Raw genomic sequence first — 14,354 nt, forward strand, 5'->3', positions numbered from 1 at the left:
CATGAACCCCTGACTATTCATCATGCATCATTCATCGCAACGTGAAAATGAACATTTGCAGTGCCTCACTCACACAATCACTTATGGATCAAATAGAAGCTCGAATCACAGCTTTAGAAATGCAATCACATGAGGAATCTGTCACATCTAATTTTCTTAGGCAACCTGAAATCTATGCATGTCCCGCATGGGTAGTTTAGACCACCCTGTTGAGAATTGTCATATTTTGCTAATTTTAGGCAATGTAGAGAAAATCCAAGGTATGAAATGCCCATAAATGTGAGAATGGTAGTCATTGGGACCATAATCAATCCTTTGAGGGTTGCGATCAATATTTTGTAAACCTAATGACCATGCACACATGTACCATTCACCGCAATTTGAACATGAAGAATTTGTACTCCCATGAATTTAGACTCCACCACAGAAGCTTTAAGACTCGTGCAAGCAAGACTATGATAGATCTACATCACGAATTCATGCATTTAGATCAGATTTTGCTTCACCTACAAAAGGAGGAAATTCATGAGGAAATGTATGTTGTCCCTAATGAAGTGTCTAGTCCCATTCATGTAAATAATGTTGAATATGAACCTAATTTAGGGAACATGAATCGACTAATGACACCACCACTGTTAATGAGGACCATATGCATGCTACCATGATGATGATTATGATGATTATGATGATATGTTAGAAGAACATGAAAATATTGTGGAACCTGTTGGTTCAAAACATATGGCTTCTCGCCCTCCCTTCATGAATGTTGTTTTTTCTAATACTCATTGTAATTCATATGATTTTGATATTGACATGGGCTTCGTACAATTATTCTGTGAAGATGAGCATGACATAGGAATAGTTGAATCTTCTGTAGACACTAATCATATGCATGAAAATATATTTGATGTGTCTGATTCTCTACCTAGGTCACATTGTGATATTTCTCTGATTTGCCGATGCATGAGAATAAATTTGTTGATGATGTTGTGATCTGAGTGTGACTTGCCAATTTGTTGATGATTGTGAGCATGATGTTGACATGTGTAGATGATTTAGGAGATTTTGATTGATATAATGAGCCTATCTCCTACAAGTCACAATCTGATGGCCTTCCACCCAACCTAGATTGGTTTGTACCATATTGTAAAACCGATTTTTTGAGAATGCCCTAATCTAGGTTTGGAACTGTGCTTCCCAAGTCCTCTTGGATATTTTGCTTCTAAGTATAATACATTTGAGGAACCACAGTTGGAATTAGCATGTTTGCCCGCCCTAGCACAGTTCATTTGAGCTAGACCTTGTGCATGATGAACCCCCAAAACTGCGAGATTTTGTTTCCAAAATTTTACCCGTTGAAAAATCAGGTTTGGGGGTAGCTCATTTGTTTCACAGTTTCACTTGCCTACCATATTATTGTGTGAAGCTGTTGAAACCTCTACACTTTGTCTTTTGGGTTGATCCTCAACTCTTTAGATGTTAGTGTATGGTGATTTTTGTATATAATCCAGTAGATAAAATTTCTTAAAAACCCTTTTGTTCCTTTTGTATATATTTTGCTAATCCAATATGATCTCGGCTGAAATGTTGGATTTTTCCTTGAAAACGAGTCTAAATTGCTTTCGCCGAAATCGGGTGTTCTCTTTCCTTTTTCTCTACTCAACATGATCCTCTTCATGTTGTATTAATTTTGTTCATATTTTGAAACATTGAGGACAATGTTTAGTTTAGGTTTGGGGTAAGTAGATAACGATAATATGCCTAATTGAAAACAAACTCCTTCTTTTGAAAAAATTGAAAAATTCCAAAAAAAATAAAAATCAAAAAAAAAAAATTAAAAAATCTAAAAATGGAGCTCATTTACCTTGAAATGTTGACTCTTGTGCAATATGTAATTATAGGAGTCTTAGTCTAGATATTTAGGCACCTGATTCTAGCACAATTACATAGTGATAAGAACTTGCACGCGCACGATCTACCAATACATGTATGGCCTCGATCTTCAAGGTGTTTGATAGGAAGTTAGATTGCCAATCACTTTAGAATACTGAATGAGACTTGACTAGCTTGTTCTTTGGTTGGCTGGGATAGAAGTGGAGGATACGTTAAGAAAAGCAACATAGAATTTGACGGATGCATTCGATAAGGGCACCTTGCTAAGAGTCAATTATGTTTTTCTTTTGTTCATGTATCAAAAGTGTCATATGTTGTAAGATCAAAGTTTTTTCTTAAAAAAAAGAAAAAAAAAAAATAAAAAATCAGAAAAAAAACAGAAAAAAAAAAAAATACAAACAATGTATTTATTTCCTGTTTTGTCATGTTAAGACAATAGTTCTCTCTGTTCCAAAAATAAAGAGAGTATCAATGTAAATAAGAGTCATGTAAAGAGTATCTTTTGTTGTAAATAGTCCTTGTAATAAGCAAGGAGGGGCAGCCATCGATGATAACGCGGGTAAACTGAAATATCACAACTCATTGGGTGAACATTCACAATTCTCGTAAGCCGGACAGCTAGCTTGGCTTAGATTCGGTTCTTAGCCTAAAAACTATCTCTGGTGTTAGTAGTCATAACTTCAGGTTATTCTAGAAACATGTGTAGATACACTTTACACTCTTATCACATGTCTTTTTTTTGTTATCAGTGCTAGGATTGTGCCTTTGATAGCTAGATTGACATCTCCATTTTGATGTGAGCTTAAACTGACTTGCACATGTCACATTTGATGGAATTTGAGCTTATATTTTGACCTAGAACTTTGTAGGTACGTTCTAAGCAAACCTTCACGAGACTTCAACTCGTCCACTAGGGACACTTAGTGGTTTAAAAGGCTTAGTGCATACGCTAAATGCATTCGAGAGACCAGCGACAGTGGTATAGTTAGGATTTCCTTAGTTTTGTTTTACTTGAGGACAAGTAAAATTCAGGTTTGGGGGTATTTGATGAGTGCCAAATATTGTATATATTTATCCCTTTTTGTTGGCATTTAACTCATCTTTTGTGCATTAATTCTACATTTTATCCCATATTCTGTATTTTCATTGTTTTCAAGAATAAATATTTTTCTTACTTAATTTTGCATTTTTAGGTAATAAATAAAGTCTGGATGAATTGCGGAACGGAAAAGAGCAGAAAAGTGGTGAAAAGCCGAGAGGAATTACGCAAGGAAGCCGCGAAGAATGTTGTGCACAAGACCAAAAGGCTAGAAATGGGCTTGAAGAGGAAAGATTGTCCAAGCCCAAACTCATTTCTCAAGCCCAAATTCTAAATTCTAAGCCTAAGACCCAAGCCTAAAATCGCTCCCATTCTTAGCCGTCAGATTGGATCTCAACCACATCCAACGGTCGCTACCTTGTTGTTCATCAAATGCTGATACATCCGCTTCACACCACATCACCTAACTCCATCTTGCACTGTTAATTTTGATGTATTATACATCTAACGGTCGATACACGCTCCGTTCAATCAAGCCGTTGGATCTATCTACCATCTTCACATCCCACGGTTTCGTATTGCTAGACATCAAAACTCTATGAATCCGCATCACACCGAAATAACCCTAGGATATATAACCCAAAAACAAAAGAAACCCTAATCATTTCTTCTCCTCTTTCTTCACCTCTACCCGCACCACCACCTTCTCCACACCGTACACCACCAACTCCACTGCCACCACCACCATACCTCTGCCACAACCACTAAAAGCCATCATGGCTCTCACCAACCAAAACCCATCATCACTCCCTAACTATCTAGCCCCCTATTCCCTCAATCTCTCACGTTTCTTCCCTGAAACCCTAAGCGTGAGAGGTTGATGAAGTAGGTGACCTAGAGATGAAATTGAGGCATGGGAAGGAGCAGTGAAGTCAGAGGAAGGATGGGTCAGCGATTGATTGAAGAAATTGCGCCATCAAAGTAAGATTTTACGAAACCCTAATTTTTCAATTTTTGGGATTTTTATAGAAAACCCTAATTTCTGTTAGGAGAAGCAATAAATTAGTTATGGGTTCAATTTGTACTGTCAAAAATTAGGTAAATCATATACCTAATTTCACTGTTTGAATTTGGGTATTTTTCTATAAACCCTAAATTGGGTATTGGGTATAAAAGGGAACTGTGGGTTTGTGTGTGAGGTTTTATGCTGGACTAGCCAGTGTCCAGGACTGTGAAGTTCTGTTAATGTTCAATTTCAGTTTCAAATCAATTTTAGTTAATTTTCAATTTCTGTTTTATTTCATGTTTAATTCCATGTTCATTTAGTTTATGTTCTTATAATTTCTGTTTGTTTCTAATTTCAATTTAGTTTTGTGTTTAATGTTAGTTCACTGTGATGTTTAGTTTCTTCAATTTTCCTAGTGCATGTTCCTGTTGATGTTTGTGTTCCATGTAATGTTAATGTACCTGTCATGTGATACATGTTTTGTGGAATGTTAGGCTAGAAGCCTTAGAGCATTGTGTTGATTGAGCATTGGGGAGAAACTAGTGCTCACTAGTGACTGTGATCAAACTAGTTCTCTTCCCACTCTAGTTGTATGCCTAGGCTCTCTTGTCTTGTCAACTGTTTAGGTTTAGTTTTGTGTTTAATCATGTTTTGTTCACTGTTAGTGGTAGAAGTTTAGCTTTGAAGCTTTGGATTGATTGAGCAGTGGGGAGAAACTAGTGCTCACTAGTGACTGTGATCAAACTAGTTCTCTTCCCACTCTAGTAGTATGCCTAGGCTCACCCTCACCATATCACCTTCACCATCTCCCCTGCCCTTGGCTTAGGCCTTGGTTTACTTCCATTGTTCTTGTTTAGTTTCATTGCACTGTCACTTTTCCTCATTCCTTCACTGCCACTGTTTTACTTTCACTTGTCCTTCATTTTGTTTGCTATTTGCTCCTGCTACTTCAGCTACTCCTTGTTCTGCTGCTACTACTACTTGCTGTTGTTGTGCTGCTGCTGTGCACTGCTTCTGCTGCTGCAGAAGCCACCACTGCTGTTGCTGCTTCTTCTCCAGCCCAGCCTTGTCTGCTGCTCCAAAGCTCACTTTAACACTGAGCCCAAGTTCAGTTCATTGAAACCAAAGGCTAAAAGCCCAGGTTCAAAGCCCACTCACTGGTAATTCCAAAAGCTGAGCCCAATTTACAGTTGAACTGTTGAGCCCAAAGCTCAAATCAGTTCACTGAAACCAAGCCCATTTCATTTTACTTCAAAGGCCCAAGGCCTAAAGCACTTCATTATCAAACAAGCCTATAATCCAAAGGTACCCTAAGCCCAAAGCCCAAAAGGCTTCATAGTTAACCAACAACAAATTAGAGCCCAAAATAGCTAGAAACTCCAAACACACCCAGTCTCTGTGGATCGACCCGTACTTGCACGAGCTACAACCGACGACCGTGCACTTGCGGTATTACTGTAGGCCCGCCGTTTCATTGCTCTTCATTTTTACACACCTTCCCGGGCCCACCAGGGTCTGTAATGAAAACTGAGAATATTTTTATCAATACAATTCAGATAGAGTGTCCAACAATCTCATCTCTTTCCATAGTTGACGAATTTCTCGAAATATGATGACTAAGCTTAATGAACATTTGTTCATATTTGATAAATTTCGGTTGAGGACGATTTATTGTTCGGAATCAAAATCATGATTCAAAATTATCAATCGGAAATAGCCTGGAACAATGATATGTGTCATTGATGTTATTCAGAAATATTTCGAATCAATTTAGGGAGAAATACATAACTACTATTGATTCAAATACAAGACAGTGGTATCAGTTTTACTGTAAAAACTGTTATATGGCCGAACTCGAACCGAAAACAGGTTACATGGCTAAGTGGCCGTAACCAAGGTTTGAAAAACGGCTGTTTTTTCCGAAAAACGTCCGTTGTAACGCTCACGCCCATATACCGTGCCCGTGAGGCTCACCAACACGCTTACCTAAATAATACCGATAAATAGGAAAAAATGGCGTTATTTAGACCCGTTATAACCATTTTCACACCTGTGATTACCGTTTTTCTAAAATTAATATTTCAGTTTTTTTCTTCTAAATAACATTTTAACACACGTTTTTTACACCGTATTTTCCGTTTTCATACCGGTTAAACCCGTTTTTAAGGAAAAAAAATTTGAGTTGGAGAAATTCTTATACAATTTTTAATTTCAAACTTACAACTAAAATTTCATAAATAATCATTAAACACTTCAAATTTTATAAACTTACAATAAGTAACCTAGTGACAGAAGTGCTTGAAATTTTAAACTTAGACAAACCAACTTGTACCGGCATTTTTTTCCGACTTATTCAAGTATTTTCTGTTTTCTCGACGATTCTCAGTTGATTCCTCCTCTTCTTCCTCCGCCTCATATTGGTTCGCGTAATGCATTTGGCTGTCGTAGTTAACAGTATCGTCATCTTCATAACCATAGTCTTCTTCCTCATTATCATTACGATTATCTACTTCATTATTGATATTAATATTGGAATTATACTCTTCATTAATTCCTCGGGTATCTTCTTCTGGACGATCTTCATGTAATGAGAATTGTATATGGGATTTTCATTTTCATGACCTTGTGTATTGTCTCCAAATGTTAGGTTACCAAAGTCATAAACAAAGTTACTCACTGGAAACCTTTGATATGAGATTTCAACTTCTGGATCATGCCATTCGTATGGTGGAGGGAGAGGCTCTGGATTATTAGCTGCTTCCTCTTCCAATTCATTTAACCAATGTTCTTCCTGAGGTAAAACTGGTGTTTCATCATCCCCTGCTATCCAATCAAGCATATTTTCATCTGTCAGCAGGCTATGAACATCGTGGACATCGATGTTATGTCGCTTTGCTTTACCTTGAACTCTTTGCTGCTCCAATCTTAAATTGTACTGAACATATACCAAATCGTTTATTCTTGACGAAACTAAACGGTTGCGTAGTTTGGTGTGAATTCTTTCAAACACAATCCAATTCCTCTCGGATCCAGAAGATGTATTTGTCTGGCTTAGTATCTTTACCGCGATCCTCTGGAGTGATGGAAACTGAGCACCGTATGACAACCACCAGCTTACAGGATCACCTTGCAGAGCAGCCAATCTTGCTGATGGTGATGCAAATTGGCCTTGCATCATTTGCATTCTTCCCGCCTAAAAATATCAAAAACTGTGAATAGAAATTCATATAATTACGAAATTAATTGTTAATAAAAATTCACACCTCTAGCATGCATGTCGCTTGTTCTTGAGGGCTACTAATCATTTTTGATATAACTTCACTGAGACAAATTTGGGGCTGAGAAATTTCATTGTTGATGAGATTGGCTGCTGGGTTGTAGATATAATATGGATTCAGAAAATGCGCTGCAGCATGAAGAGGAGAACTCAACTGATCTTTCCATCGTCGGTTAATCACACCTACAGTATAATTATTTCGAGTTTTACCCAAACCCCTTTCTATAGTTTCACACATGTAGCAAGTGCATGAAACAAATAACCCATGGTAGGTTTATCTGAATCCAAGAAACGGATCATTTTCAATAAAGGACCAACCATCATGCATGCATTTTGGCATGTGTGCCAAAACATCTCATTCAAAATAATGTTTTTCACATATTTAGCCGTACGAGTTTTTCCTTCTGGCGAGTTCACAAATTCTTGGTCTACAAAAAGACTCTCGATTGCATTACGTTGATCAATGATACTTTTGATTGCGATAAAATTTGTCGCAAACCTTGTTAAGCCAGGGCGCAATAGATTGCGTCCCCCAGAATGTTGTCTGAATCTAGCAAGAACCCAACCATGATTATAAATAAATTTACTGATTTTTCTAGCTTCTGAAATCACACCTTTAACAAAGGGGAACTTTTCAGTATCTTCCAACATTAAATCCAACACATGAGTTGCACAAGGTACCCAAAAAAATGTACCATACTCTATGGCCAATCTCATACCTATTAAAACAAAATGAGAAATGAATTAATAATATATAAAAATAAACAACTATAATTAAATTAAGTTGTAATAGTTACCTGCGGCTTTGAATTGGGATCCTTGATCAGTTACTATTTGAACAATATTTGTCGGACCAATATCTTCTATAACCGGTCTGAACAAACTCATCAAATACTCTGTTGTCAATCGATTATGCTCGATGTCAACGCTTTTCAAAAATGCTGTCCCATGGCCACTGTAAACTAAGAAGTTTACAATCGTATGGTTATTTTTGTTTTTCCAACCATCTGACATGAGTGTACACCCATACTCTCTCCAATAATTTCGTTGGACCGACACCACATCCTTCTGAATCCTTTGTTTTTCCTGCCTTAATAATGGGTTCGACAACTTATAGGAAGACGGAGCTTTGTATGATTTTCTGAAATTTGCAACTGCGTTGAATGCCTCGTGGTACTGAGTTGAGTTGGCCACATTGAAGGGAATATCATTAGCATAGAAAAAACGTCCAACAGAAGAATCAACTTTTTCCCGGCATGTTTTACTTCTCCCAAAATTCGCCATGCTAGGTTGAGAATCCCTATTAATATTATATTGTCCTCCCATATCTACAGACATCCTAGGTGCTTGGTGTGGTGTACGCATTGAAGAACTAGGTATGTCCATAGAGGCATGTGGACGCTGTGATGTACCTTCTCCGACATTAGTATTCTTACTTTTTCGTCCAAAAAGGTTCTTCAACTTCGATAACTCGCCCATTTTCTTTTGTGTTACCGGCGCTTGTTCTTCTTCATCTATATCATGCACAGGGTTCCACGGTTCATTTTCATACATATCTTGAATTTCTGTATCTTCATATTCAGTTTCTGGTACTCGTTGCCGTTTTGCTTTGTTTCTGTCTTGCACCCATACTTTTGCTAAATTTTTAATCTCAGGTGGCACATGCATGCAGGGAGTAATTGTACCTCTTTGTTGTGCCAAATGCATTTTGAAACGCGAAATTCCCGCAGACACTTCTTTTTCACAAAAATTACACTTCAACTTTTTACCATCACTCATTACAGTACAATATGCATGAAAAACATCTCGTTTTGCAGATGTTGATCCTTCCATTATATTATGTAAGTAGGAAATTTCACATAGCAATAAGTGACATATATAAATACAAGTTAAGTGGACATATTCCATCAATATAAAAATGGTTAGAGTAGCATTATAATTAGAAATCACAAGTTGCATTAGTCATTTACTACACTCACGCATAAGAAAAAAACATCGATATTTCTCAAACATCTATATTCACTACTCTAACATCATGAAAGAAAAAAACGATAATAAATAAATTAATAACGTATTAATAAATTATATCTCTAATTGAATGAAAAATCTACAAAAAATAACTACAATGCATTGTTATAAGTCATAGACTTAGGGTTGTGAATTTTACTAGATATCCATAAATTTGTATGTTAAAAACCCATAAACAAATAAATAAAAAATAAAATAAATAAATTAAACCAAAAAAAATGAAAAAACGTAGTAACAACGTTATTTAGACCCGTCGTAACCGTTTTCACAGCTGTAATTACCGTTACATAGGTCAGATCACAAATTATTTATTTTTCTTATTTAACCGTTATCACACCCGTTATTTTAAAAAAACGTCAAAAAAACGCGTTTTATTCTATATAACGCATTTTTGACCCAAAACGTGTTCACACCCGTCAAAACACGTTATAACGGTCACGCCTAGTACCTGTGACTGGGCCGTGACCCGTTTTTCGACCTTGGCCGTAACCCTGTATTTTAACACGTTTGTGATGCATTTTCTATTCAGTCTCAAAAAAACCCTCCCCCCCTCTCTCAATATTTTTTCTACCACAGACAGCTAGGGCAGAAAAGAAAAGAAAGAAGAGTTTAGTGGTTATTAGGGTTTTTAGTAGGACTCGTTTTAGTAAAGGATGGAAGATGAAGAAGGAGGAGCAGCAGTGGTGAGGTTTCTGAGGAGGGTACCTAAAGATAGCTGTAATCAAATGATAAATCAGCTTCAAACAGTCCCAACAAAAATAACCGAGTTTCATACGAAATTCAACGAATTAAGGGATGGATACCGTAATTGGGTTCCCAGACAATCTTTTCCTGTTGAATTTCCTGTTCTTACTACATTTGGTGTAATCCGTGGAGCTGCTTACGGTGCTTCTGTCGGAGTCTTAACTGAGGTCGCTAAGCATGCCTATCCACAGCATTCACTTGCCCTTAAGGTACAGTTGGATCAATCCACTCTGAAAGTTTTCTACTTACGCCCTTTAACTCTGCTTATGTGAATTCTTGTATTTCATCAAATTTTCATGTTGTACTTGATTACATTTACTAGTTCAGATCGACCCGCTTTGAAAGTTTAATCCTTTTTCATTATTTTTTTGTTCAATTAAGAAATTCAATTTAGCAAAGCAATTAGGGTGTAAAAAGAAAAATTGAAATCGAACTGAATTTGATTCACGACTAATAATATAGACTCGATACTGAATTTGATTCACGACTAATCGAACTGAATTTGATTCACGACTAATAATGTAGACTCAATACTGTTCAGTATGCTTACGCTCTTTCAATTCTACAGGCTTTAGCGCTAGTCTATGGCACAGCCCGTCTTTTTTGCTGCTATGGGGGGTGCCCGTGCCAGTATAACTTGTATTATGAAAAGAATTAGAGGAAAAGAGGATGTCCAGGCTCGGTAACTAACTAACCCACTCTATCTATGTGTTCTGGTTCTTTGCTAACAATTGGATGGATGCATATCAGGGGATCCATGGCTTGATTAGTGTTGAACTTGGTTCACTGTCTAGTCCTTGATTGATATATTATAAATATGGCGGGTCTTCATCTTGACACCTAGTGAATGAAGGCATTGATTTTGCAGAATGGCAGCAGGTTTTGGTGCTGGAGTCACTTATAAATTGATGTTGACGCGGATGAGGGGTCCTGATGCGGCAGTCAATGCAGCCATATTAGGGGTCGCCGGTGCAATCTTGGAGGTTGTGTTTCCAGGTAAGCATATGTTGGAAAGAGTTTAATTCTGTTATCTGTACCAATCTTGAGTCTAGACTCTTGGATGTTTACTCCTAATAACATTAATAAATATTCGAGACATATCACCTATGACATCACGTTCTGTGAAATGCAGATATTATATGTACCTCTCTGTAGAGATGCTCATAATTTCAGTTAAGTGGAATATTTTTCTCACAATCACAATTATTATACGGAACTGGTTTTAATGTACATTAGTTTCTCTAAAACGTTTTTTTTTTTTTTTTTTTTTTTTTTGCAAATTCTTTGCATAGGATCAGAAAAATGATTCGTCCAACATTTCTTGAAGAATTGGTTTTGTTGGCCGTGTACCAGTGTATGTACTGCACATGGTGCAGATGTATTAGATGGAGTTTGTGTATGTATTTATATCGCAAAATGTTCTAGCATATGTTGTGAGGCTGTTCTGAAATATCTTTAAAACTGTGTCATGGAACTGGCTGCTGAAGATTATAAGTCTCAGTTCTGAAAATCTTGTGGGAGAGAATATCTGAGATTGATGTCTTAGTTCAGCTTCACAACACATCCTTATCAACAGGACATGTTGTATATAGCCTTCTCATGCTGGACTTTCTAAGCTGCTGGGTTAGATAACTATTGTATCGTCTCTTTAGTTGTAAAGTTACACTACTTCCATCTCATAAAAATTGAAAGACCCACTTTTCATGGGATGGAGGGAGTATAATCATATGTTGGTAGTATGATCTTTGGCATGTGATAGTTCCTGTGTTGCAGCGATACGTATACGGTATCGGATACAAGATACCAATACGCTACTATGATACACCTACTTGAAAAACTAAAATACGGCGATATGGCATATCAGTAGTTTATCATAAATATATTATATATAAGATAGAAACTTAACAAAATACATGCATGTATGATTAACCTCACTCGAGAGAAAAGTTTGGATAAGAAGGAAGAAAGTCTAGAACAAGATCAGTGGACAGATTTGGAACTAATATTTTGTCACTATAGTTAAAACTTATCATAGAATCTAGTAAAATATCTAAATTTTCTAATATTAAGGTATTGGGATCTAATATTTAGTCAGGTTTTTCTAACTGAATAGTATCTTGAAGTATTGGAGTATTAGTACGCGTATCCGTGTAAATACATATCGATACGGCTGAATTCATTTTTTAGGCATATCGTTGTAACACATTCTGATAAAATGCTACCAAGCTAGGGTATGATACCATCTTCCGTCGAGCGAAGTATTTGTTTGTTGTTAATTTACTTGTGTTTGTATCACCATCCCTTTCCTAGCATCGATCTCACAGAGAAAGTATCTCTCAATTATGCCGATGCAAACTTCTTTAGCGTATGATAAACTGACGTATATACACGTGTATGTTTTGGTGTTGATATTCCTTTTTCTGTCTTTCTTTGTGTCTCTTTTTCAAGAGCATTATGAAGTAGTATGCCTGGAACACAAACATTTCTTTTTTCCATCAAGTGATTTATATTCCGCTTTGTTTTGCATCTGCGCAGCTAGGTCACAGAGTCTGTGAGCCGCCAGTGGAGTATACAAGAACAAGATGCATGTTGTCGAGCCTTGGCCTTTTGAAATACGAGAAGAACTTTGAGGAAGGCTCTTTAACAGACAATACTCTACCTCTGCTTACTGACAGGCAAGTGTTGTTGAGGGAGTTCGTATCACCTCTTTTTATAGCATTGAGAAGATGGTGACAATCTTTTCTATATGTCTTCATCTGTTGCAGTGTTCTTAAAGATGTGGGAGTCCCTCCTGGACCAAGGCTCCTAATACTTGACCACGTTAAAAGGTGCTGGTCGCAACTCAGTAATTTATATTTCTTAAAAACTCTGATTTCAGGTTGGCCTGTGTAGCATCACACAATCCCATTAATATCATTATTGCCATCTTCCCTTTCATTTTCTTTACTTGATCCTTCAGAAGTAGTAGTTTGGTGAAGAAGCACGATTAGGTTAACTAGTTAAGACTGATTATTGCCCTTCAATGGCAGTCTGGGGACATCCCTCACCAGACTTTTCACCACTCTTATGTTGTACAAGGAATTAGGGTATAAATATGGAGCCACAGGTCGCCAGGTCATACATTAATTTTTATTATTTCATCCAACATACCTAGTTTAGATGGTATGTTACTCAATGGACAGGGCTTTGATCTCGTTCAAAAAAGTGAGAACAAGATTAAAAATGAAGAAGGACTAAGTGTCATATATCTGGGTTTAGGTTGGTTAATTAGGTCTTAGCAAAGATCCGTTAAATAAAGGCGGCACCTTGGCAGGTCGAGGCGCCTTGGCACCAATACTCTCACTTTTGGTGCCTTGTACAGTTACCACTCCCTTTGTATATAGCTAATAGCTAGCACCTGTCACCTGATTCAATGGCTAAGACTACATCCTCAAACTCCCCTTACACGATCTTACAGTCAAAATTAACATTACCCTAATACTAGGATTCATTCTCTTCCACCTATGTATAGTAGGGTTGGAGGTTGGTTAAAGTGGACCTATGCATTACGGAGCATCTCTTCTACCAGTAAAAAAAAATTGTTTTCACTTTGATAACCTCGTGACTTGATTATTCAGGGATCCTGAAGTGAAAAAGATGGGGGAAGAACATGCTGGATGAAACTAATGGTAAGTGATTAAGTTTATAAGCTAACCAAGGATAGCTCAGTTGGCCAGTGGCCTCCGTCTCATACTTGATTTTGTTTACAAGCTGTTTTTTTAGTGTTTTATGGTTCTGTATATAGCTCAACACAACAATGCTTCAGACAACAATGTTTAGTGACACTGATAGTGAACAGTGAAGGTTAATCTTTTATGTAGGGAGATATATATAGTATATGTTATGTTATTTGGTAGTAGTTTTCTCTCTCTCTCTCTCTCTCTCTCTCTCTCTCTCCTGCTTGAATCATTGTCTTGGAAATCTGGATCTAGTTTATGTTTGTTCCATAATAGATTTGTTCCAGACTCCCTCTGTTCCTATATTCTAAATGGAAACTCCTGTGAGGATTGAAAAAAAATACACCCTTCATCACTCTAGAGGTAAGATTAGTATAATCTCATGGGGTGGAACCAACCTCCTTTGCTGCAACCCTTTTGAGTAATCCATGGGGTTAACTAAAATCCCTTTTCGCTAATTCTTTATAGAGAATAATCTGTTTTCTAGGGTGGGGTGGCAGAGAAACAATGGAAAGCTTGAGTTAAAATCAAACATAGAACTGTCATATGATCGTCATTTGGTTGCACTCAAGTGGAATTAGCAACAGGCGTTTGCAACCACTACCTTGAACAATACGGGGTTTGAGAAGCATGGGCCGTGAGGTTTCTTTG

The 14,354-nt window shown here is 37.1% G+C and overlaps 1 protein-coding gene across 1 annotated transcript; it reads left to right on the forward strand.

The window, feature by feature from the left end:
* Positions 1 to 11,060: 11,060 nt before the first annotated feature.
* LOC113332533 (chloroplastic import inner membrane translocase subunit HP30-2-like) lies at positions 11,061 to 13,895 on the forward strand. Its single transcript, XM_026579078.1, has 4 exons — positions 11,061 to 11,159; positions 12,523 to 12,662; positions 12,753 to 12,815; positions 13,605 to 13,895. Exons 1-4 carry the CDS (start codon positions 11,094 to 11,096, stop codon positions 13,645 to 13,647), a joined length of 312 nt encoding a protein of 103 aa, XP_026434863.1. The 5' UTR covers positions 11,061 to 11,093; the 3' UTR covers positions 13,648 to 13,895.
* The last annotated feature ends 459 nt before the right edge of the window (positions 13,896 to 14,354 follow it).

The sequence above is a fragment of the Papaver somniferum genome, unplaced genomic scaffold (genome assembly GCF_003573695.1).
Source record: "Papaver somniferum cultivar HN1 unplaced genomic scaffold, ASM357369v1 unplaced-scaffold_131, whole genome shotgun sequence".
In the NCBI taxonomy this organism is placed as follows: domain Eukaryota; kingdom Viridiplantae; phylum Streptophyta; class Magnoliopsida; order Ranunculales; family Papaveraceae; genus Papaver; species Papaver somniferum.

What these genes read in the sequence shown, in the direction of transcription:
- LOC113332533 (XM_026579078.1), top strand. Translation starts at nt 11,094, where the DNA reads ATGACATCACGTTCTGTGAAATGCAGATATTATATGTACCTCTCTGTA. An exon ending in TAGAGATGCTCATAATTTCA is followed by an intron (nt 11,160 to 12,522) that starts GTTAAGTGGAAT and finishes GCATCTGCGCAG; the next exon opens with CTAGGTCACAGAGTCTGTGA. An exon ending in CTACCTCTGCTTACTGACAG is followed by an intron (nt 12,663 to 12,752) that starts GCAAGTGTTGTT and finishes CATCTGTTGCAG; the next exon opens with TGTTCTTAAAGATGTGGGAG.